General features: G+C 36.5%; 1 protein-coding gene and 1 long non-coding RNA gene across 2 annotated transcripts; both read left to right on the top strand.

The window, feature by feature from the left end:
- The first annotated feature begins 13,317 nt into the window (after positions 1-13,317).
- LOC136235301 (uncharacterized) lies at positions 13,318-17,047 on the top strand. The gene is made up of 4 exons (XR_010691759.1): positions 13,318-13,345; positions 16,466-16,531; positions 16,676-16,733; positions 16,829-17,047. It is a non-coding gene; the product is annotated as an uncharacterized lncRNA (long non-coding RNA).
- An 8,622-nt stretch (positions 17,048-25,669) lies between these two features.
- On the top strand, positions 25,670-26,344 carry LOC136200498 (transcription factor MYB73-like). Its single transcript, XM_065990873.1, has one exon. It carries the CDS (start codon positions 25,670-25,672, stop codon positions 26,342-26,344), a length of 675 nt encoding a protein of 224 aa, XP_065846945.1.
- The last annotated feature ends 339 nt before the right edge of the window (positions 26,345-26,683 follow it).

Here is a 26,683-nt window from a genome sequence, read left to right as displayed (position 1 = left end):
CCTTATCAACTACATCCTTGAACTGAATCTTATGACTATGGATGATGTCAAGTCACATATAGCGAGACGTTCGTTTTACTTGTACAGGCCGAGTCAACTCAAATAGATAGGTTAAGTGAAATCTGTATTTCAAGTCTTAAGCTATCACCTTGCAAGGATTTAGAGTCGAGTCTTCCACAGGCGATCCTTGGATGTATCTCCCATTTATCGGGAGTGATAAATGCTCAATCCAATATATAACGATCCCGCAATCACTTCCTGTGATACCCAACATCTACTGTTCACACCCCAGAGTCATCTCTGTTAAGGATCGTGTTACACCAGAGTCAAAGCGTCACATTCCGTAATCCAGAATACCAATTAATATTCCTTTGAGTCTGAGGATTAGTTATACCTATTAATACCAATGAGATGAACAGGTGACAAGGATGAATCTACCCATCCTGTTATCTCAAATCGGATCCCCAATCCTAATGAACTCCCTTTCATTGGATCCACGTAACTGTCCAGATATCTGTATATATGAAGCTTGTGAGATCAGCTTTCTGTCGGACAGAAGACATTGTTACATGCAAGTCTCAACAGTGATATGTCAATCCTGGGCATATCACTTGACTTGGGGTGGTTTTAAGTTTATTAGTTTATCATAAAGTTTAGTCTCACTTCATGCTTGTATGAACACTTTATGATCACTTTAAACAAACTTACGGATTTCCTTTTATTAGACTGTATTTAGTGCTTAAAAGGGATTACCTTTATATAGTTATAAAACATATATCTCATTAAAACAAATGATATAAAGAACACTTCATTTACATTAAGTTTGTATCCTAGAACAATTGTCTATAGGACACTAAACACCAACACTATAGGGTTCATAGCATTAGCCTCTGACCTTCCAAATTCAACTCATGATATTTGGTGCATGGATTTTTCTTCCGCCAATTTTTGTACAACTATCATACAAAAGAAAAGAAGTACGTATTTTGTCTAGAATGGTCGATTCATAGGGTGAGGCTTGGCGCAACGGTAAACGTTGTTCTTGTGTGAAAGAGAGGTCGCAGGTTCAAATCTTAGGAGCGGCCTCTTGCCAATAAAATTTGCAAGGGAAGGGTTGCCCCTAGTAGACCCTTGTGGTGGGATCCCTCCCCGGACCCTCGCTTAGTGGGGATGCATAGTGCACCGGACCGTCCTTTATGTTTTATGCGATGCATCCGGCTATTAAATAACATATTTTGACATGCATACCCTATGTTTAGAGTTGCATGTGTGTGTGAGTGCCTGTTGTATGTGTATTTTTCATTTGGTATCTCTTCTTTCTGGATTTTATTTTGTTTCGCAGGACTGATGTTGATGTAAGATTTCCAAAACCTTCCATGTCAGCAACTCCACCTGATAGCTGCATGGAAACTGAGAATCAGCTCAAGCAGAAGACATGTGAAATGGAGAAGTTGACAGAGGATTTAAAGCGAGATCAAATGCTGTTGAATTCTGCAAGATTCAATTTTGAGAGAAAGAAGGAAGAGTTTGTTAAGGTTCTCGCACAAACCTCTGCATACACAGCTCAGGTATTGCCCTGAACACATCTTAATTGAGTTAGATTGGAGTTGTATTTTGCAGAATTCAACAGCATTTGCTCTCGCTTTAGATGCAGGCAGGCAGGACAAGATAGGTTCAACCATATATGATATTAGAAGGGGGGGATCAAATCCTTATTAGGATAACAACTCGAAAAAGTCTTCTATTCCGTTATTGTTTATGAATGGGGTACGAATTTCTTTTCGTGAAAAGGGCAGCTTATTCAGTTATCAGGAGCAATTGGTTTTGTGAAGTCAATGGTTTGAAAACCATCCTTTTCGATATGTGGTGTGCAGTAAGGACCGGTTCGTATTAGGAGTATCAAATCTGCCATTTTTTTTCCTTTTAGTTTTTAACCATTAGGAGTAGCACTGGGTAAATTTAGTAACTTTTTGTAACACCCTGGTCCAATATCATGTAGATATTGTCCGCTCTAGCCCAAATCCAACACATTGGGCCTCACGGCTTTAAAACGCGTCTGCATGTATTGGATTCTCATCTCACTAATAAGCCCTAGTCACTCTCTCTCCATTTCCGATGTGGGATTCAGTTCATTCCTGTCCCTATCGTCATCCCTTAGGGGTCCTTGCTCAAGTCTTCTACCCCGGCGCCACCCACTCCGGACCAGGTCGTTACAGGCCCACCAGCTTCCGCCTGGTTCGTCCCCGAACCACACATCGTACGTGGAGAGTCGGCTCTGATTCCAATTGTAACACCCTGGTCCAATATCATGTAGATATTGTCCGCTGTAGCCCAAATCCATTGGGCCTCACGGCTTTAAAACGCGTCTGCATGTATTGGATTCTCATCTCACTAATAAGCCCCAGTCACTCTCTCTCCATTTCCAATGTGGGATTCAGTTCATTCCTGTCCCCATCGTCATCCCTTAGGGCCGCTCCTTGCTCAGGTCTTCTACCCCGGCGCCACCCACTTCGGACCGGGTCGTTACACTTTTGGACTCTTAACATCTTCATAATCAGTGTTTTTAACTGACTTTTTTGTATTGACTGAGTTTTACAAGTTCTTTCATAATAAGTTTTTGTTTCTATCAATTCTTTAAAATTAATAGTTAAAATAGATTACATTAAATTTGAAGTGACAAATCTTTATCCTATTTTATAAAAATAAAACATCTATGTTTTTATTTTCCAACATAGTCATAATTTAGTTATAAATATTTAATTTAGCGATATAGAACTTAATGAAAGAAAAATATTGGCCTAGAATTTGTCCATAATTGTAGATTGACTCTCTAAACTTTGCAAGTGTATCACCAGTTTATTGAACTTGATTATTTCGCATCACCAACTTTTTGAAGTTGTCCATAAACGTATATTAGCTCATTGAACTTTATAAGTGTCTCACCAACTCCCTAAACTTATTTATTTTGTAACAACTAAATACAAAAATCTCTTAAACCTAAATTCTAAAAATACATCTCCATCTATGCAAGAGGTAATTTTTTCTCTTCTCATATCTTTCAACTTATTATAATAGTTAGTTTTGCAGGTTTAAGAGATCGAATGGATAAGAATTGAAAGTTAATATTATGATCTTTGTATTTAGTTGTTACCAAATAAGCAATTTTATGGAGCTGGTGAAAAACTTATAAAATTCAGGGGAAGTAAGTGAGTTATATGAAATAACTTGTTGTGTTTTGATGAAAGGTAAGGTAAGTGGTGGTTTAATAATGTAATTATATATAAAATTACTTATCATCTCATTTGTATAAATAAAAGGGTTAAGGTGCAAAAATACCCCTAACATTTTGGGTCAGGAGCAATTTTACCCCTAACGTAAAAATTGGTGCAATTTTACCACTAGCGTTGGAAACCAAGAGTCATTTTACCCCTAACATTAAAAATTTGGATTAATTTGAGAAATAATTCATCAAACTGTCTTCTCGATCATGAATCTTATCATCTATATTTCACACGTGCGTCATTTTATCAGTAACAAATCACAAACATATGTTGGGATATGAAAAAATATAAAAAAATAAAAAATATACTTTTTTTTGGTAGAATAGGAAGGCTCACGGCCCAATAAAAAAATATACTGTATCTTGTAAAAATTGGACAAAAAATTTCAAAAAATTCACTGAATTTATAAATACTAATCTCTAATTCAATTATTAAATTATAAAAAACATGAAATCATTTTTTTAGAACGAATTGATATGAAATTGGTGCAGAATAAGGAATAAAAATATATGTGTTTTATAATAGTGTCTGAAATTGACCCAAATTATCAACGTTAGGATAAAATTGCACCATTTTACACGTTAGGGGTATTTTTGTACCTTAACCCTAAATAAAATAAAAAATTATAATTTTGGAAGAAAAACATATGTATCACAATGTCTCTCCAATTTGGGAGTTTAAGAATTATAGTTTTTCAGAACAACATTTACCATGAAACAATATTTTTTATTTTCCAAAATCAGCTTTATTGGAGCTTTCTTTCTCTAAAAATTTCACTCCTTCTTCTAACCAAACAACACCTAAATGATTTATAATATCATTAACTTTTTGAATTTTTTATTTCGCGTCTTCAAGGGTGATTTTAAGGCGTTGAGTGATCATTGAAATAAAAAATTGTAACATTCAGTGGCCATACCGTTAAGAATTGAAGTTAACCGGCCACAGTGTTAAAATGAGTAAACTTCAGTGGCCATGGGTGTAATTTACCCTCGCTTACAGTTTCTAACCGAACCGACTTACCACTACAAAGAGCTGTTCATGTATAAAAAGAGCATGGAAGAAGCGCAGAAGTTGATAATTCATTTCAATCTCCCGCCGAAAAGATGACTGATGGTCACCTCTTCAACAATATCTCTCTCGGTGGTCGCGGCCGGGCTGTAAGCTATTCCTCTCTCTTCATCTCTATTCTTCTTAATTTTGCTTTTGTCTGCTCAGATTATCGCCTTTTCTTTTGACTGGTTTTTGGGTGTTCGTATTGTTTTCTACCTGGAAACCCTAACTTCTCCTAATATTCAATCTTACTTGTTAATAGCTATGTTTTTGTGTCGGTGCCTTGTCAGGAATATGAATGCCAAGAGATGAAATGACCAGAAATTTAATTATGTTTTATTTTCTTCCGTTTTAGCTGTAGTTGTGATATCCTTCCAGACTTCATTTCACCTTCTTGCTCTCTATTTTTCTTGTCGGGGATAATTGTTGGTTCTTTCTGTCCCTGGATTTGGATCGCTAGATTTAGAGAACTAGCAATTGTGTTTCATAAATGAAACCGATACCATTTTTAATTTGACCATGACCTCTTTATATTGGTTATATTTTTTTTTTGGTAATAAAGGAGGGCCGAGCCCAAAGCAAACAGAAAGAAAACTAAAAGTTGATATTCCGGCGTGTGGAACGTCTAAGCCGATCCGCACTCAGAATATCCTGGAGGCCTACAGGAGGCACATCACACTCGTGATGACCCAAAGAACAAGATCCTGGGAAATTCGCCATCCAGTCAGCGGCTTTATTACCTTCTCTAAACACATGAACCAACCTAACCTCCCAACACCTCAAACGAAGCTCCTGACACTTCTTAATTAACCAGGCGTACGGATGGTGCACTCCGCTCAACCCTAGTATGACATCAAGGAGGGCTTTTGAGTCCATTTCCATAATAATTTTCCTATACCCCTTATTCCAAGCCAGCTTCATGCCTAAGTAAATGCCCCAAAGTTCAGCAAGCGTGGCCGTACAGACACCAAGATTAACCAAGAAACCACCTTTCCAATCTCCCTGATGATCACGGATCAGGCCTCCTGCTGAGGCATACCCGGGATTTCCTTTGCTAGCACCATCAGAATTAATCTTCACCCATCCAGGTTCAGGGGGAAGCCAACTTATCCAGATTAGGCTCTTACCTGACCCGCCTTTAACAGTAAGCAAAGCTTGCGCCTGTTTGAGCTCCACAGCTCGGTCGACAATGAACAAAGCCTTGTTATCCGGGGGTCTCTTGTTCGAAAATATTTTCTCATTCCTCCATTTCCAGATCCACCAAACTCCTTGAGCAAAGATACTCGACCACGGTGCTCCCTTGATAACCGTCTCCTGGTTCAGATTGGTTTGCAGCCAATCCGCCTCACTAATTTGGAAGAACAAGTAAAGGCTTCGACTTGGGACCAGCTCGTACCAGACAGCCTTTGCTTCCATACAGTCACATAAAACATGGATCTGGGTCTCTACCTCCCCGCAAACCAGACACGCCGGAGAAGCCGCCAAGTGTCGTTTCCAACGGAGCTCGTTACAGAGAATTCGTCGATGAGCCACTAACCAGAAAAACTCATGCACTCTTTCCGGGGCAGCGAGATTCCAAATGAGTTTCTAGTCTTTGCTTTCCTCCGGCTCAGATCTGCACCGTTGTAAGCATCGCAGTCCCTACGCCACCGTATACGATCCAGACATTGAAAACAGCCAATACCAGTCATCTCCATCTGTTTGCTCAGGAATAATGACTAGTGAAGCGAGCTCAAGCTGACTTGTGTTAGGCAAATACGGTTGGAGGCTATGCCAGTCCCAAGAAGACCCTTGCCAAAAGTCAGCAACTTTCAGATTCATCCAACTCGCAGGGATTGGGTTGACGGTAGAATTAATTAATGGTTCAGAACCGCACCAGATATCCGTCCAAAAGCTAGTGGTCTTACCATCAAAGATAACCCTCCCTAAACCTTCCTTGAGAAGAGCAGCTCCAGCAACAATACCCTTCCAGGTAATTGATTGAGAAGCCCTGCTCATGAACATAGACATATCATTCTGAGAAGCACAATATTTTTTCCGTAGAATTTTAACCCAAAAAAGATCAGTCCTTATTAGCATCTTCCATGAGAGCTTTCCTAGCAAAGCCACATTAAACTCCCTGGAATTTCTCATTCCGAGCCCCCCTCGCTTCTTAGGCAGGCATGCCGTCAAGAAATAAGGTGGATTTTCTTACTACTCGAAGATGACCCCTATAGAAATTTCCTGTTTTCAGAATCAAGCCTGGAGCAGATGCTGGTAGGAAGTAATTTTGATTGCATAGAATAGGCCGGAATTGCGTTAGTTACCGATTTGATCAAAGTGATTCTTGCTGCAAAGGAAAGATTCTTCGACTTCCACCCTGACAACCTGAGCATCACTTTATCTACAATGTGCTTATAAGTTTCCCTATTAACTCTCGAATGGATAAGGGGCATTCCAAGATAAGTTCCAAGATTCTCGGTTCGTTCAAACCCGAGAATGTCACAAATGCCACGACTCACCACGTTTGAAACATTAGGCGAAAAGAAGACTCGCGATTTAGAAAGGCTGACCTTTTGACCAGAGCAATCGGCAAAGAAATTCACAATGTTCTTGATTGTCACAGCCTGGGAAATAGAAGCCTCAGCGCACAAGATGATATCATCAACGAAGAAAACATGGGATAAGGTAGGCCCAGCTCTCGATAACCTCAATGTCTTCCAATTTTGACAAGTGATCGCATCCTCAATCATATGATTCAAACGCTCTAAACACAGAACGAACAAGTAAGGTGACAGCGGGTCTCCTTGCCGGAGCCCACGAGTCGGAGTAAAGCTGGGAAGTTCTTCCCCATTCCAAACAACCCTCATTGAGGTTGTAGCAACGCAGTTCATGATAAGGGTAACCCAATTCTCTCCTAACCCCAGAAGTTCAAGAGTTTGACGGAGAAAATCCCAACTAATTCTGTCATAGGCTTTTTCGAGATCAAGTTTAAGAATCATACCTCCAATGCGGCCTTTTTTCTGTCTCCAGGAATGGATAGCCTCTTGAACAAGGATCACATTATCAGTAATGTTCCTCCCCGGAATAAAGCTGCTTTGGGTTGGGCTGACAACACTGCTCAGAAGGGGCTTTAATCTGTTAACAATGCATTTTGTAACAATCTTATAGAGGACATTGCATAAACTTATTGGGCGGAATTGGAAAATATACTTCGGGCATTGCACCTTGGGGATAACCGTAATTAAGGTTTCATTCAGCTCTGGCTTCAGGAACCCCGAGTTTAAGGCAAGTATGGCCACAGAACACACCTGTTGACCCATGAAATGCCACATTTTCTGAAAAACTCTAGCTTGGTAGCCATCAGGTCCAGGTGCTTTGAACGGAGCCATCTCAAAAAGCTCCTTTTTAATCTCAAAGGTATCAAAATTCAAAGCCAGCCTATCCAGATCCTCTATCGCAACATCCGGAAAGGAGGTCAGCGTGTGAAGTTCCGGTCTTTGGTCATCCTCTTCAGAGTAAAGACGGCTAAAATAGGTATGGACCAACTCTTTAATCGTTGCAGCATTCCACGTCCACACCCCATTCTCATCCCGAAGCCCTGCCACTTTATTTCGACGGCGTCTAATGAGCGTTGAAAGATGAAAGAAAGAGGTGTTACGATCTTCGAATACCAGCCACTTGACTCTAGACTTCTGGTACCAAAAATTTCCTCCTGCTGTAGAATTACATCAATCTCCTCCTGAAGTTGTCGTTCCAATTTTAACAAGCCTCCTGTAACTCGATCAGCTAGAGCCTTCTGAACGCCAGCTAGACGACCAAAAGCCCGTTTTTTGCGGGTGGCAATGTGGCCAAAAATGTTCTGATTCCAATCCATCAGCCTCGGAGTCAAACGTTTCAGTTCTTCACAGATGTCGCTCTCGGGCTTCCAATCAGACATAAGAATTTTAGAGAAGCTTTCATGCGTCAGCCAGGCAGCTTGGAACCGGAAGGGCCTCTGCACATTAGTGATTAGAGTAGTATAGCAAGAGATAAGGATCGGACAATGGTCAGACTTGTTCCGAGGTAAATGGCGAACTGTAGCCTCGGGGAACAAGAATTTCCAGCTAGAGTTATATAACGCACAGTCAAGTCTGCAAGCCACCCTGGTTCTGGGGGAAGACCCTTTATACCAAGTGAAACGCGGGCCCTGGAACTCGAGGTCAATGAGATCCATACGGTTAATCCAATCAGAAAAGAAAGAACATCTGTCTAAGAGTCGTCTAGAGCCACCTTGCTTCTCTTCTGCCATTTTAATACAGTTGAAGTCTCCTAGTATCACCCATGGCCCAGTTAGTTCCTCTTTGAGATTCACCATCTCATCAATGAACAATCTTTTGAAGCTCATTTGGGGACGCACATATACAAACGTAGCATCAAAACATCTCCCCCAAGAAACTTCATCCATCATACTAACCTTGGTGTGTAAAAATTGCCTATTCTCCCGTAAGATCGTAATGCTAACCCGATGACTAAGCCAAAACACCCAGATGCCTCCACTAAACCCCTCAGTTTCCACAATAGCAAAATTATCAAACTGGAGCTGCCGAGCAAGGGCCGTGGCTCGTGACCCAGGGAGCCTAGTCTCCAGAAGAACAAAGATATCAGGATGATGAACTCTAAGTAAATGCTTACAGCTTCTTAGGAATTCAGTGCCCCCAGCACCAAAGCAATTCCAAGAAATAATACTCATCATAAAAATGAATAACAAGAACGGACTAGGCAACACCTAGAATCAACGCGGAGCTTGGTTAGCCCCGTTCACCTTAGCCTTATCAAGGCTAGTCACTTTTGGATCGAGTGTCAATTGAGTCGTATCAAAACCCGTGGGATTCCTGCGAAGAATTCACCATTGCACCGCCCTTCTCTATTATACGTAGACCACGCCCATTCGCAGGGGATTTCTCCTACCCTCCCATGCTATCAGCACGACTCCTCTTTGTGCGGTTTGTATTCCTATCATTGGCTTCCAAATCCACAGATGGATTAGCTACACCAAATTGAAGACTAGCAAATTTCTTTTTGTTGGTGAAGTCCCTGAGAGTACTAGTAATACTAACTCCTGACGATTTCTTTCCATGTCGGCCTAAGCTAAGGGGGTGATTCTTTGATGTGCTAGCTTTCGCTGAGAACACCTTAGAACCTGACATCTCCATCTGTTTCCCTATATCCGACTGTTTCGCTGTAGTGACAAAAGGAGGGTCAGCTCCGAAATTAGTTTGAATAGTATCAGGAGCTTTCATTTTGGTTTGTGGTGTTGCATCCCTCACCCCCACCCCTTGGGCTCATGGTGTATAGCGTCTTTTTGGCACCATCATCCATGGTCCATAATCCTGCACCTTTTCACCCTCAGCATTCTCAGCCACCGTCCTGTCTAGTTCCATGTTCCTCATACTCCGAAACCTTGGCCACCAACTCATAATAGTCGTGAAAATCAATCCCCTGAAATTTCTTCCGGTTCTCGAATTCTAGTCCACGTTGGGCAATCTTTACGAATTCGACCTCGGGGATATTGATTCGACATCGATGTCGCATCTTTTTGAATCGGTTGATAAAATTTTCAACCGGTTCCCCATATCGCTGCGTCATTCGGGACAGTTCCGCCACATAAACTTCGGGCTCCGTCTGGTAGAATTGGTTGTGGAAGAGCCTTTCCATTTGCTCCCATACGTGAATGGACCCTGATGGCAAAGTGGCATACCAGGAGAACGCCGGTCCCGTTAATGATCCTGGGAATAGTCGCAGGCGCAACATGTCGAAGTTCGTATCCATGCTCAAACCACTGCACTGAAAGGTGAAGCGTGCCATATGTTCTATGGTGGATTGCCCTTCCTCTCCTGAAAATAAAGTGAAATCAGGGACTCTAAAATTGTGAGGTAAGGGATAGAGTTGGTCATACTGCCGTGGGTACGGTTTTTGGAATTCGGGTCGGTACACCTCCCTCACGGCTGGCCCATAAATCTCTTGGACGATGTTCTTTATGCGCTGGGCCTCTCCTACGTTGTTGGTGGGTTCCACGCATGTGTGCGTCGTCCGTTGTCGAGATCTCCGAACCTTTCCCCTTCGATCTTTGCTTTGATCCAAGGTAAAATCTAGCTCTGACTGACTTGCTGGCAGGCTTAGCCTGACTCGTAGACACCTTCCTCCTTACCTTTTAGCTTCCTTGCTTCCCCGTTAGTCTTAGTACTTGCCTTCTTACCTTACAGAAGATAAAGAGAAAGAGGTGGTTCGTACTTGCCTTTCCCCTCCTTTTACTTTCTCAATAATAAAGCCTTTTACCTTTGTATTTGTTCGCCAAATCTTGTTCAGTTCCATCCAAGCTCGGTTTTGTCTGAATCTTCGGGTGAAAGCTGCTTCCTCTCCCATTGCCCCCCGAGTTACGAGTATAGCTCTCCTCGTAATGTTCGGCATGGTTACTAGGCCCAGTATGAGACCTAAACTGTTGTTGAGGTGGTGGGACTTGAACGGGTTCTGGGCTGATCCTATCACCGCGCTCATTGAACCTGAGGTTTTCTTCTCGGATTGGTGGAGGGGTATACCTTTCACTGGCACCTGAGATCGACATTCCTTTTCCATTGCTTGTCGGTCCTTGGGATCTTGACTTTTGTCAGAAAAGCTCGGCACATTTTTCTGGGATTTTGCCGATTTCTCCGGTTAAATCGACAATCCTCTCCTCGAGGGCCGGAACCTTGTTGGAATCGTTTATCGTCTCGCTGTTAGCTTTGAACATGGCCTCGTTGCTAGCTTGCATTGCTCTGTATATAGCCTCATGATTCTATCTCATGGATTGTGAAAACCCATGTAGAAATTGGTTGATTTGCTTCTCCATATTTGCTATAAATGGTGCCAAGTTGAATATGGGCGGGCCTTGAGGTGGTTGTTGGTTTGTATCGCGACTATGACTCACAGTCTCGGCCACAAAGCCTTCGGGCATTCCGGACTCATTGTTACGGTCTTGGTTTTGATTTTGACTCTCTTCGGAGTCCGATGGAATTGGATCTTTCCCGGTGTTCTTCCTAGGAGGCATCCTTCGTGAGTACTTATAGATAAAAATGATGAAATCGAGTTAGTAATCTAGTGTTGAGAAAGAAAGAACAAGAAAATAAATAAACACTTATTGATGGAATAAAAGCAAAGCATGAAAAACAAGTAGTTTAAAAACTGAATGAAAAATACATACGTGGTATGAAAAGAAACGGGCTTTTAAAATTTTTGGTAAAAAAAAAAAACAAAGGTCCCACTGGGCGTGCCAAAAATTGTTAGCGTTAGCTAATAAATTTTGGTAAGGTAAAGTGGGGCGAGAAAAAAAAATGAGTCGTGTTTATATGCAAAAGGGTATTGAAATTTTTGGCAAAGCTTAAATAAATGTCCCACTGGGCGTGCCAAAAATTGTTAGCGATATTTTCGAAATATGCTAATTTCAACCTTGTCACGTGTGGTTAGGGTGAGGGCGTGCCAGCGAAGATTATTTCTCAATTAAAATGGTTAAGTTTATGGAATTTGTGCGCCAAAACTTGAAATCTAAACGAGGCGATTGGCGAGGGACGCAAGGATTGAAAAAGTCCCTCTTGGGTCTCTCGCGCCGTTATAGAAACTTTGCGAGATATATTATTTTTATTTAAGCTAATATGGATAAATTAAAGACGGAAAGATAAAGGAAATTAAAGTGCGAAATTGACACGAGAGTTTGGAAAAAATGGTATTTATTGATATGAATGAGTGTTTGAGTACATGTGTTCAAAGTAAGCATTAAAATGAAATGAATTACAATTGAGAAATCTCTATATTAAACATATAGGTAATCAATTGAATTAGAATAAACAAATCAATATAAAGAATTGAAATGCGATAAAATAAATTGAAATTCAACAACAAACTCGGAGCCACAATAGCTATCTCGGATTGATGTTGAATTTTGGTGTTGGTGCGAGGTCCTCGGAGAGCTGCAGCCGGTCGGGCCCGTACGGTATGTGATCTTTGGCGATGTCGAAACGTGTGGTAGGCAAATGGGATAGATTTAATCTTTAACTTTGGGAGGCTCGTTTGGATGCTTAGAAACACGGAATCGGATGAGTAAATAGTCTAAATTGAACTTCGGAATGTCAGGAACAAACTTTTATAAGGGGTCTAAGGCTAAAACGCACTTTAAAAGGGCTAAATTGAGAGTTGAAAACAACCGGACGAATCTAGAAAATTCTGGAAACAGAGTATCTAAAAGAATTTGAGCTGGAAACACTACAACAAATCATCACTTGCGCCACGAATCATGCCACAAAAATTCAAAATTCGTGGCATATTTTCATTTAGCCACGGGAAAAATAGATTCTAGTAGAAACTTAGGATCACATGATTTATTTATGCTACGGATGATGTTTTTTCGTGGCAAACATACACTCATGCCACGAATTTTGCCACAATAATTTTTTTCGTGGCTAAATCTACTTATGCCACGGAAATAATTTACTCGTAGCATAAAATCATTATAAAACAAAAAATAATCATTACTAACTATAAAAATACAACTATTATTATTAAAATATCAATAGAATTAATTTGGGACTTTCAATTTTTTAAAATTACATTGAAAATAAAAAATACTAAAAATTTGAAAAGAAAAAATTTAAAATTAATTTCAGATTTTCGTGGGTTTACAATTATTTTTAGCGCTATGTATTCCCTCCAAAACAAAAGTACTAAAAAGTTGAAAAGAAAAAAACACCGCGAACCCATATCTTCTTCCCACCCTAGAACTGTTCTTGTTCTTTCTGTGACATTAACAGGAAAAGACGATGTAAAAGAAAACCTCTTAACTTCTAGGGTACCTGTTTATCATTCACGATACCTAAATCCTAAATCGACTTTAGCAATTGATATAAGGGTTGCAACCGCTAGTGCAGCGGCTATGGGATAGGCTAAAATTGAAAACGGGTCAAGTCAGATGTGGATTGGTCATATCAAATGGAGAGAACTCCGACTTCTCGTATGGTTCAATTCAGGTGCGTATATATAATTGAGACCCTACTCAATTCATTATTAATGTTTTTTTCCAAGTCATAATGAATTGTTGTTCTGTTATATGTTTAATTTAATCTCATAATTAAATGTGTGCTTTTCTTAAATTTTATGAATAGAAATGTCTTGAATGAGAAAGCGTTTCGATAATGCTTGAGCAATTGTGATGTTAGGGGAATGTTCATGTATCCTATAAGAGGTTGTGCAGATTGTTGGATCTTGATGTGTTAAATTAGAGAGAGTTTACAATGTATGTGACACTATTCTTGATATATTTTTGGTAAAGCTGCATAATTGAATGAGTGTTGAGGTATTTACATACATTTTCATCAACTAGTTAATTAATTAGGGTTTATGGGCATCAAACTGCATCAGATTCTTTAGGCATTTTGCAGCTTCAGCTTAGAGGCAAAGTTAACGGAACGGAATAGAACGAATTGTGATGCTGTCGTTTTATCCCCAATCATACTAAGATATCAAGCAAGATAATAGGTTATGTGCAAATCAGGTCAGAGTTTGTTGCTGATTCCTATTACTTACCATTTGTTTGTTTCTTGATTTTGGTAAATTACTGGGCATCTGCTCATGTACTTTGTACATGTCTATATTATTGACTTCGGTCATGCGGACTACAGAGACACTTCACACATCATCATATTCCTTACAAGTTAATTATTTTTGAACTAGATTTAGACTGATTTATTTAATCTTTATTGTTCTTGAGTCTTGAATGTTATATCTTATCATCACATTAGTTCTCTCTAGCTTTTGGAAGCCAGCATGCATATCCCCATTTAGCCATAGAATGAGCAGCGGAACTGACTTCTCTGCCTTCATGTACGAATATTAAAGATTTCAAAAGAGATACAAGAGACTTTATTTCATCAGTAAAATCAGTCATTAGAAAACTAGGATCAAACTGAACATTGAGGGGATAAGGTACCAAAATAGGGCTATGGTTTTTGGGGAAATATCAATTTAGGATCCACATACAAAAAATAGCACTAATATAGGCTTAACGTTTAAAAAATGGTACCAATAGGCTTATTTTGATACCTTATCCCCTTGAATCACTAAGAGTGAATTAAAGGAGATTACCACATCCTTCAAGAAACAATCTATAGCAATGCATTATAGAATGCTAACAACTCTGCATATTCTGGATTGACACAGTTAATCATCCAGAGAGTAGCGCTAATCATAACGGACCAAATAGTCTCGAGCTACCACCCCAATTGTGCATTTCAGGCCATTTAGCAGGAAAGTGGCATCACAATTGAACTTCACAAGCGAAGAAGGGCCCTTCCTAAATGCGAAAAGCATGCTGGATAAAATTGGAGCTGCAAAAAACTATTTTTCTGTTACATTTTATTGGAATTGAAAGCTGCCAAAATTGATTTTCTTTGCATGGGATCCAATCGAGTGGCATGGATGGATTTTCTTATGATTTCTTTTATATCACAAAAGCCAAACAATAGCACAAAAGCTTAAAATCCTCCTGATCTGTTCGGTCAAAAACCATCAGCCACCAATCCATATAATCTCTTCCACCCACTTTATAAACTTTCAAAGGAAGGCTACTAAACTTCCACAACTCTTATTAAGAAAAAATCTTAAAATCCTCCTCATCCATTTAGTGATTAGCTTTTATTTCCAATGCTTTCTTTAGTGACTAATTTTATGCAATTTCCAATTAACATGTTACTTGGCTCAAATTATATATGTAAATGATCACTTTCAACCTCATTTTCATATTTATACTGCAGAGAAAATAAAAATTTGATTGGAACAATGAGATATGGTAGAATGAACACTCATCTTCTCATTTTCATCAATTTATTTTCTCTGACTTGTAGTATTTATACCTTGATGTCCTAATATTTCCAAAGGGCCCTGACACCCGACCAAGTTCTGGTATACCTCTTAGTGCTGATGTTGACAAGCAGTAAGGTAATTCTGCTTATTCTTTAAACTCAAGTTTTATATTTTTATTCGTCTTTGCACAGGTAAAAGATATAGTTAATGTGTGATTATGTAGTTAATTATAGGGGGGAAGAGGGTATACTAGGTTGGTCTTCAATTGATCCTTCTATAAGGAGAAACTCTGGTTAAATTACTAGTTCAGGAAATTTTTCTAAACAAAAGGGTCATGTTGCAAATGATATACCCTTATTCAAAGATCCCATGGTAAGTTATTCAATCACAGTGCTATGCTTATGTGCTATGGTGTCAATTAGACATGGTCATTGGTTTGTCCTATTTTTGAAACTTACTTCTACACCATCTTAAGATTGATTAGATGCTTAATTAGATGTAAATTCCAAATGGCGTGTAATTTAATATGTAGTGTATGTGAATTATGGTTGTGTAACTATGATGACAAGTGAACATTTGAAAGAATTTGCACAAGGCCTTGAATTGAAAATATAAAATACCAGTTCTGATGGACAATTAGAAAGGATATCATAAAATGGGATTCAATAAGCTATGTACTATTGTTTATCTGTTTACACTTTAACCATTTTGAGAATTGCCTATTTCTATTTTATTCAAAGGCCGCTAGGGATAGTGTTTGGCATAGAGTTGCATGCTTTGTGATTTTCATTGGTCTATTAATTTTGTATTTGTCAGCTTATCTATACAATAAATTTCATGAGTTAGATTGATTTCTAGAATAATTACAAGACCATGGACTTGAAGTTTACGGAGAGTGTTTGTTGAGTTTTTGCTCAGCTTTTTTAGAAGGGACTTGTTTATAAAGGTTTCAAGATCTGTTGCTTTCTGTCTGAATTAATTTGTTGAGGTATGTTGTATTAGTAGTTTCACAAAAATTGATTCAAATGAACTATTGTTTTATTTCTTTATTGAACCTAAGTTGTGTTTGCCGTGTAATTATGTTGGAAAAATGTGCTAAATTAGTTTGAATTATGTTTGATTGTTTGAGGGTATTTTTTGGATTTAGATTTTGTTCACCATTCTTTCATATGCTAAAGGAAAATTCTTATCGGTCTTTTTATTAGAATTAATACTTTTAAAAATTGAAATATGAATTTTTTTGAAAGCAATTGAAATATGAGCTTGCTCCTTTGTTCTTTCTTCTATAGGTCATGTCGTACTTCACTGGTTGCTGGACCGTACTATCTAATATGGAAGATGGTCAGAATTATAAGGTTTGTTATACTTATTTTTCTTATGTTTTCCAACAAAATCTACTTTTTGTTTGCAAATGTTATTATTCTATGAACTTTTTTCAACTCAACACTTCTTGAATATGCATGATGTGCCTGGCCTTGAAATAATTGTGGCATTTCCAGTTGTCAATGATCCACACCATGTAGGTTTTGTGCCTTGGACAACGAATCCATGGAAATTGTAAGAAGAAATTTATTTCATTATGAAGGTCTAAACATTTTTCTTAATTAAGGAGATGTGATGCAACATATTGAATCTTTTTTTTTTTTTTGTAGATGGGAATACAAAATGGAGAGGAAAATGTTTGTGCTATGGGTGATAGGGACATATGCTTGCCATTTCTATTCGTTTTGATGACGAGTGGATTGTGGTTGCTGCCACTTGTAGACTTTACCTCCGAGGAACTTCTAGATTGTCAACTTGATGGTTTGAAAATACAAGTAATAGGCTTCTTTGTGGAATGTAAAATTGTGTTATCAACTCGAACAAGTTATTAGTGTCTTATTAAAATTGTTGTGGTCCTAGGTCTGCTGACCACGAAATTATTTGCCTTCAATTACTTAAATAAAATTCTTGTTTGATCAAATAAAGTTGTTTTTTTTTGTTACTGATTTTAATATTCTTCCCTTCAATCCAAAAGTTCATATAATAATAATAACAAAAGAAATTAAGAATATTTATCAAAATTTGATAAAGTTTATCGTGGTTAATAAGATTTCTAGTCACAAGTTTCCTACTTTTGTCACGGTTATGCTTGTGGCTAAGTAAGGTTTTTAATAAACATTGTTCTTTTTTACCATGGTTATGCTCGTGGCTAAATGGGGTCGATTGCCACAGACTGTTATTTCTTGCCACATGTATTTTACTCTTGCCATGATTTTATCCGTGGCAAATGGATATGATTAGCCACGGATTTTCCCGTGGCACAAAAATGAATTTATGCCACGACCATTGTTTTCCCGTGGCAACTACCTAGCCACGATCACTTGCGCCACGAGAGTATCCAACTTGAATTTTCGTGGCTAAGTAGTATAGCCACGGAAATATTATACTTGTGCCACGATTCGAACCGTGGCGCAAGTGATGATTTGTTGTAGTGAAAGATCGGTTTGTAAATAGAGTTTCTAAATACGGAATTAGGAAACTAAATATACTAGATCGAACTTCAGGAAGTCGGGAACAACTTTGTTGAAGGGATTGGAAGCAAAAAATGACTTTAAATGGACGGAATTAGGCTTTGAAAATAAATGGACGAATCTGGAAAATTAATTTGGAAACAGAGTTCTAGCTAAGAATTGAACAAATTAAGAGCCTGGGAATGCTAAAGTGAATTGAAAAGACTTGAAAAGAGGCTATTGGAACTGAGTTAAGGCTAAAGGGGAGCTAAAGAAGGAATCGAAGCTAAGAAAAATGAAGAACGAAAGGAAGAACTTGAAGAACTTGAAGAACTAAGAACAAAAGAAACTAGAGACTAAGCATTGGAGCTTTGAGAGGGGGTTTTGTGTGTTGAATGAGTGATTTTTTATGAAGGGGAGGGGTCTATTTATAGTTTTTTAGAGTGGCGTTTTGGTAATTATTTGGTAGTATTTTGGTAATTATTGGTCAACTACCCCTTATTTTTCTCTCTAACCTTGCCCACTACCTTGCCACATCATCAACTTCCTCAACTTCCTCCAACTACCACTAACTTCCATGCCACATCACCCCACTACCTTGTGGTTAGAGAAGATCTTAAGGTTTGGACCTAGATGTGGGGATGGGGCTAAGCTTGTAGGCTAGCCCGTGGCTGTGTCCGGATGCGTTTTGAGAAATCGGTGATCGACAACGAGCTCCGGGCGAGAACTAACCTCTAGTTCGCCGAGAGAAAGAACACGCCCCGCGTAAGTCTGGCTACGCCCTGCGTAGTGCGGCTCCTGAACTTGGTGCGTCTTGTCGATGATGTTTACACAAGGCGTCTCTGGTCTTGCGCCCCGCGTGGTTGAGCTGTTGAAGTATAACTTCTCCGGGTGCATGATATACGCTCCGCGTATAGGAAGGTACGCCCCGCGTGTTTGTGTTTCTGATCCTGGAGCGCCTTGTTGATGCGTTTTACGCGTTGCGTATAGGAAGGCACGCCCCGCGTAAAGGAGTCTCTGAAGCGGAACGTCTTTGGATGGCTGGTTACGCTTCGCGTATAGGAAGGCACGCCTCGCGTGTTTGAGGTGAGTTTACGAATGTATTTTCATTTTTATTTTATCATTTATTATTTTCTAGACAAAATATAAACTATATCCAAAAATCGAAACCCAAGTATTGTATATACATAAAATAAAATTTATTTTATTTTGGGCCAACACCTTCCAGACTTCATTTCACCTTCTTGCTCTCTATTTTTCTTGTCGGGGATAATTGTTGGTTCTTTCTGTTCCTGGATTTGGATCGCTAGATTTAGAGAACTAGCAATTGCGTTTCATAAATGAAACCGTTACCATTTTTAATTTGACCATGACCTCTTTATATTGGTTATATTGATCTAAGAGGATTGTTAACTAGCAATTGTGTTTCATAAATGAAAGCCCAAATTTAGGAACACTATGCATTTTTAGATTCAATATTATAGTAAAACCTCTATAAATTAATAATGTTGGGACCATGGAATTTTATTAATTTAGAGAGTTATTAATTAATCGATAAATTAATAATTATTAATTTATAGAGTGATTTGAATTTTTTTTAAAAATAAATTTTAAATTACTAATTTAAATAAAGTTTTTGTCTAAAATCAATGAACAAATAAAATTAAATGCGCATTAATTAATAACTCTCTAAGATTTAGTATTATGAAGAAAGAAGTGGAATTGTAGTCTTCTTTTCTGTTTCACCATTAACCACTAAAGCTATTGATTGAGATGGAAAGGGAAATTGGTTGCTTCTTTGCTACTTAAGCGGTTAGCTGATTGTGTATGTATTATTGGAATAAGAATATGTAATTGCCTTTTTGTCTAGTTGTTGATAATGCTTCTTTGTTCCGTCTCTTGATAAGTTTATATGCTGATGAATTTTAGATTATGAGTGAAATGCTTGAATCCTATTATTGCTCTTATGTTGTGGATTCTACTTCTGAGATTGCCCTTTTCTTTGCTAAAGTTCTTTGACTTGTTACCTTAGTTTCAATTTGGCCTAAATGGGTCTTGAGGATCATACACAAAAAAAAAAAAAAAAAACTTAGATGGTTCCATCCATATGCATTCAATGATCACTAGGAACACATGTCAAATTAGGGTTTCAGGGACCCGTCCTCTTTTGGCCGAATTCCATCTTTTAGGGCCTCTAAATGCAATTTTATAGTTTTCACACCTTTTTAATGTAATTTTTTATGTTTTTTTTTTCTGTTTGACCTAATTAATAACTTTCAACCATTAATTTTAATTTCATAATACACTTTTAGGACATTATGTCCCTAAATCCTAGTTTGACACAACGTCATTTGTGGAAATAATTTAAAGCTCCGTTTGAATTCAATCCTTTGGAGGGAAGCCATTAATCCAAATGAAATTTGGTTTGACTTTTGAATGTTTAATTTGCGATCAAATTGTTCCAAAATGATCCGTGTAGGAACACGCATCAATTTAGAGTTTGGTGTGAAGTTGGAAATGGACCAACGGTCAAAGCCTAATGTAGACATTACCGAGACTTCAATCGGCACCAAAACAATTTTCTCGCGTATTTTTATCAATCAAAATAAAAAGTTAGAAACAAATAATACAGTTATACAATTAATTAAAATTTGGACAAAGGACTATAATGAATAAACTGAAAAGTTTATTTGGGTAACAAATTGAACAAATGAATAAAATGAAAGTTCCAAATCAGGAACTAAAGTGAATAAAATATAAAGTTCGAAAATAGGGACTAAAATGAATAAAATGAAAGTTCCAAATTAAGGACTAAAATGTGTAAAATAAAAAGTATTAAATTAAAGGTTAAAATGAATAAAAAGGAAAGTTATTAGAATGAAGATTAAAATTAAAGAAAAAGTTACTAAATTAGAGATTAACATGAATAAAAATTAAAGTTTGTCATTCCAAGTTGCTTTCTAAATTTTTCAAATTTTGCACCTTTTAGTCCTTTTGTAAAGATGTCAGCAACTTGGTCATGGGTCTTCACATACTGCATCTTAATGTCCCCATGTAAGACCTTCTCTCGTATGAAGTGATAATGTACTTCCACATGTTTAGTTCTTGTATGAAACATTGGATTGTCGGTTAAGTGGATAGCTGGCTGATTGTCACAGTATAACTGTACCAAGTAATCGATTGACTGATGGAGATCCTTCATGAGCTGTATTAGCCACGTATAACTAAATACATTGTTATCTCAATGACCTTACTATGACAAAGTTAAAAAAAACAGTTGTCATAATTAAACTACAATGACAGATACGAACATAACCTCTGTCATATTATACATAAAAGTTTTTGAGTTTCACTCACTCCAGTGACAGACTATATAAAAAATTTATGGTTAGAATACATCTAATTGTCGGTTCCTAATAATAATAACGTCATCGTAACAATGAAAAGATGACAGAGCGCAAGTGAGCGTATGTCAAGTGATGCTGCTAGAGATGACAGAACACCATTGTCGTCTGATGCACCATGAGACGGCAGCGAGGCCATGACAATTTTATATCTTGCGAGACGACCGTTTTGAATCGTCATCTGAAAAGATATTCGGTTTAGTGTTTGTCTACTTTCTCGATTTGACACTCGTCAAACTAAGACTGAAACACAAAGGCTTTAACCACTCGAGCCAAATTTAATTAGTGTAAATTCATATGTTTCAAAACCACTCAATTAAATACAGAAAAAGAGGTTTAAGGTCTAATTATATCCCTCTAAATTATAGCTTAAAAATCTATGCTAATTTAAAAGTTAATTAGGTGTCTAACTTTTTAAAATTACCATTTAGGTTCTTAATGTATGCTAAAACTGTTAATTAAATCCATCTCATAATGGAAATAATTTTTAGATCAAAACTGTTTAATATTTTCAGTTCAAATGAGATTAGTATTTTATAATATTTTTTATTTTGATTATCGGTTCAGTTTAAATCGAACAAAATCAATATTACATCAAAACATTTTTTAACATGTGTATATAATTGATTAGGTTTAATTGATTACTAAAACTGAACCAATAACTGAAAATATCATAAAATAAGTCAAAACCCACAAAATCCAGTTTTTCTTTGAACCCATTTCATCAATTTCCCACTGCACTTTTTGGTCTCTGTTTCATCCTTTTTTACCTACAATTCCTGCTTTCAGATCCAATTTCCTCTTTTTCTTTTCAAAGGTTTCATAAGGTTTTAACTTTGAATCCTACATTGGAAATAAGAGTATTATTGATAATGTATTAGAAAAGTTTAGTTTAGTAGTCTATGTTTAAATAGGTCGAAATATGTAAATAGATTTATTCATTGGGCAGTTGTATAAATTTCTCTAGAATACCGATCATAACCGAACTGAAAATATATAAAAACTAAACCGATTTGTGTTTCCAATTACAGAAGCGATTAATTAACACTTCAGCATAGTTAGGATCTAATTTATGATTTTACAAAATGAAGGATCTAATTAATTTTTAAAATATAGGTTGAGGACCTAATTGATTTTAAAAGATTTGGGATTCTCTGAACTTAAAATTCAAATTGAGAATTCAAATTGTAATTTCAATTCAAATTGAGAAATCAAATTGTAATTTCAGTATTAATTATCAAATTTTAAATTTTAATTATTCAATTATATATTGAATAAATAAAGTTGATTTTGTAATTAACTTAATAGTTTTTTATAACACTATTTATGGGTAAATTTCACCAATGGTGTACAACCTTTGCCCTATTTCACACTTTGGTGTACAACCTACAATTTGTCTTACTAATATGTACGAACTTATAGATGACCTCCCACTTTGGTGTATGGCCGGTTAAAATGACCGGTCAACGAAAAGTCAACTCGCCACATCATCAATTTTTATTCTATTCACTAATAAAAGTGGGACCACCAAAGTTCAATTACTAAAATACCCTTCATTGAGTTTCTTCCTAAATCATTTATCTCTCAATCGCTTATTATCTACAGACATTTCTCTCCATCCTTCCATTTCTGTCTAACTTCTCTCTCATCAAACTCAAAGGCTCAAAATTTGCAGGATTTCACCCATCTTTTGTGTCTATAACAGAAATCCAAGTTAGTCTCATTGACATTTCTGGAACTGCATATGAGACGAGAGTAGATCGAGGCACCGATCGGGGGAGACGAGATCGATTTAGGTTATTACTTAGCTTTGATTATCGGTTGATAAATTGCTTCAATTGATTTTGTTGAGGTTGAAATTACTGGGCCATCGGTTTATGAAGTTTGGGCATGGCTTTTTTATCGCCGTTGTTGACTCCGACTGCGACGGCAACCACTACAGCTACCAGAAGGAAGACGACGGAGAGGATCGGCTGTTTCTGTAAATTTTGCAATATCACAATATACATTAGCTTCTGGATCGGCTGTTTCTGTAAATTTTGGCTGCTTAATCTTCAATGAGAGAGAATTGTTGATTATTTTTGAGATAAATTGAATTTGCCCCAAATTTTTTTATTAATAGATTATATTGTGATATTCGGGTAATCCTTTATTTGCCCAATGGTTGATGGAAGGTTATAAATATAGAGATACAAGTGCTTATGTAAAATAAAATAACCTTTGGAGATCCATGTGCTTATAGCACATGATGTCGTAAGTTCTGTGATTGAAGATTTTTCATAATAGCAAATGTGTTTAAGGGACCTAAAATTTGAATTATCTTGTCTTCAAATACAGGTAATTGATTTTAGGATGTTTCTTTTCATCTGTTCTTTGCAGTGGAGCAAAATCATCCATGGGATCCTAATCTTATAATCTCTGATGAGAGAGAAGTTAGAGAGAAGTGGAAAATAGAGAGAAAGGATCTGTAAATAATAAATAATGGAGAGAGAAAGGATTTAGGAAGAACACAATAAAGAACGGGCATTTTAGTAATTGAATTTTGGTTGGTCCCACTTTTATTAATGATTAGAATGGAAATTAATGATGTGGCGAGTTGACTTTTCGTTGACCGGTCATTTTAACCGGTCATACACCAAAGTGTGAGGTCATCTATAAGTTCGTATATATTAGTGAGACAAATTAAAGGTTGTACACCAAAGTGTGAAATAGGGAAAAGGTTGTACATCATTGATGAAATTTACCCCACTATTTATCATGAAACCACATTTTTTATTTTCTAAATTCTTAATTTAAAGCTTTTATTCTCTAAAATTTGACGTTCTCCCTACCAACCTAATAACAGTTAAATCATATCAAAACGAAAATTTTGAAAACTTAAAGTTGTTTAGAAATGTCACAAATTCTTGAATTTATTTATTTTAGAATTGTTAATAGTAATTTTCATGCGTTGATTGAAGTTTAGTTGCAATTATTTTAGTACGTAAAGTTTAATGGCTTATGTTTACATTTTGTAGTTTAGTGGTTATACTGTGAAAATGAGTAAAGTTGAGTTGGTCAGTGAATTTTCATGTTTGTATCAAAATGGTCACTCAACTTCAAATTGTCTTAATAAAATAATACAATTTTGAATTTTGTCTCGATAAAGTCACTTCGACGATTTTAAGAGTAAAAAACCGGAAAGGTGATGTGATTGTCACGCCAGCTATTGTCAACTTTCATCGTTGACCCAAACGATACTCGACATCAACCTGGATGACATGTGGTTGCCATCTAACAGACCGAAACAACACATATCGTTTCGGTCAGGTAGATGGAACATATATGTCATTTCAGTCAAGTAGGTGGCACCAAGTATCGTTTCAGTCAGCAATAGAAGTTGAATAGTAATGACGTGTCTATCATATTATATTTTTGCTATTATTTTACTTTAAAGTCGCTAAAATGACTTTATTAAAACAGAATTCATGAATAAAAATAAATAAATTAATGAATGAATAAAAATATCAAAACACCTTTGGCAAAGATAATTCATAATGTAAATATTTAAAATGATTATATATATTTTTTTTAAATATTTGCGCACAATGCTCTTACATTAAAGAAGAAAAAAAAATCCCCACCAGATCCGATTATATTTAATTACTAAAATTATATTTAAAATGGAAATAAACTAACCTAAACACCTTAGAAATATCTAAATAATACGAGATATGCATACTCATATTTCAAAGAAATAATTTCCTTTTAATAATTACAATCAATATTCAACACTAATTTATTCGCGTAAAATATTTCAAAGAAATAATAAAAGAATATGCATACTCATATATACTAAATAATAATATTAAGTGATAAACATCAAAATTGATCCAAACATTTTATGACTATTAATAAACATTGTTAGGATTGTAACGTGTTAAATCAACAAGTAAACAATAATGTTCAAATTTTTGACCCTAATATTTTACAAATATTATGAAATCTTGTTGGGATTGTAACGTGTTAAGTCAACAAATAAACAGTAATAGTCAAATAGATCATGTAAGGAATTTGGTCAGTCACCATTAAATCCAATTTTATTAAATTTAAATATTAGAATAATTTTAATTTCCACCGTATGATTTTGATATGCCTAAATCTAATAGTATGATTAAAGTCTAAATAAATTAATTAATGAATAAATAAATAGGTGAATAAATAAAAATTTCAAAATACCTTTGAAAAAAGAATTCACAATGAATTTTTTTGTAATGAATATTTTTCATTACTAAAATGATATTTAATTAAAATAGATAAAGGAAATAAATCTTGTTTCCATATTCTTAAAAATATTCCATATCCATAACATCAACATATTCCTTAATAAAAATAATGATTGCAAATATATAACACTAATTTATAGGCTAAAAAATTTGAAAAAAATAATAAAAAATTATTACAGTGTATTGTCTTTGCAAAGATGTCCAAAATACCCTAATCACAATTGTAATATGTGTATAAAAAGGAGGGGAGAATAGCTTAATCAAACTTTATACCGGTCTCCAGAAGAAAAAATAGTTCTTTCTTTCCCCTATTTCTTCTCACTTTTCCATTCATGGCTTCTTTCAATGGTGGAGATTGTATCGAAGGCCCATGGAGTCCTCAAGAAGATGATACTTTAATCAAGCTAGTTAAACAACACGGCCCCAGAAATTGGACTTTCATAAGCACCCGAATTCATGGCCGCTCAGGAAAATCATACCCGTTACGGTGGCTTAATCAACTCTCGCCAGAGGTTCAGGACAGACCTTTTACTACAAAGGAGGATGATACCATTGTTCAAGCGCACGCTATTCACGGTAATAAATGGGCCACAATTGCTGGACTCTTGCCTGGCCGGACTGATAATGCCATTAAAAATCGTTGGAAATCTACTTTGCAGAGAAAACGCCAGGCCGAGTTCTTGTCTGCATCATCCAAGTCTAACTTGACTGTCAAGAAGATGAGTCTTGACGTTTCATCTGAGTCTAGGTCTGATTCGGGAGCGAAGAGGCTGTGTTTGGGTGTACGAACGGATTATAGTTGTTTCAGTAGGGTGCCTGAGACAGCGTGGACTTTGTGTCCACCGGGGGATGGGTTGGTTCTGGGAACTGCTGTGGCGGAGAAGGGAGGAGAAGAAGGCGGAGACGCTGAGAAAGAGGAACAGGAGGAGAAATGTTTGCTCAGTTTAATGCAAAAGATGATAGCTGTTGAAGTGAAGAGTTATATTGATAAATTAAGGTTAAAATGAGACAAGACTAGATTTATAAACTCTTCTTTTATGAGTAATAATGTTTTTAAGATAATTAGGATAAGTTTTTTTTACTACAAGATTATCATTATCTCGTATACATGATTTAGAAAATATTACAAGGAAATTCAATTTGGGGTTTTTATATTTTTTGTCACAACACGATTTCAAAAATAACTTGTTTGATGCAATTACTAGTTTTTTTAATCACAAATACACGATTTTAAAAATAACTTCTTTGACATTATTATCTTTATTTTAGATAAATAATCAGTTTTGATCAACTTTAAACATCTGCTATCAATATGCTATCACTTAGTCACGATTTTATACCTAACT

Source organism: Euphorbia lathyris, chromosome 7, assembly GCF_963576675.1.
Source record: "Euphorbia lathyris chromosome 7, ddEupLath1.1, whole genome shotgun sequence".
NCBI lineage: Eukaryota > Viridiplantae > Streptophyta > Magnoliopsida > Malpighiales > Euphorbiaceae > Euphorbia > Euphorbia lathyris.
The sequence above is the reverse complement of the archived record's forward strand: the minus strand, read 5'-3'. Positions and strand labels throughout refer to the sequence as shown.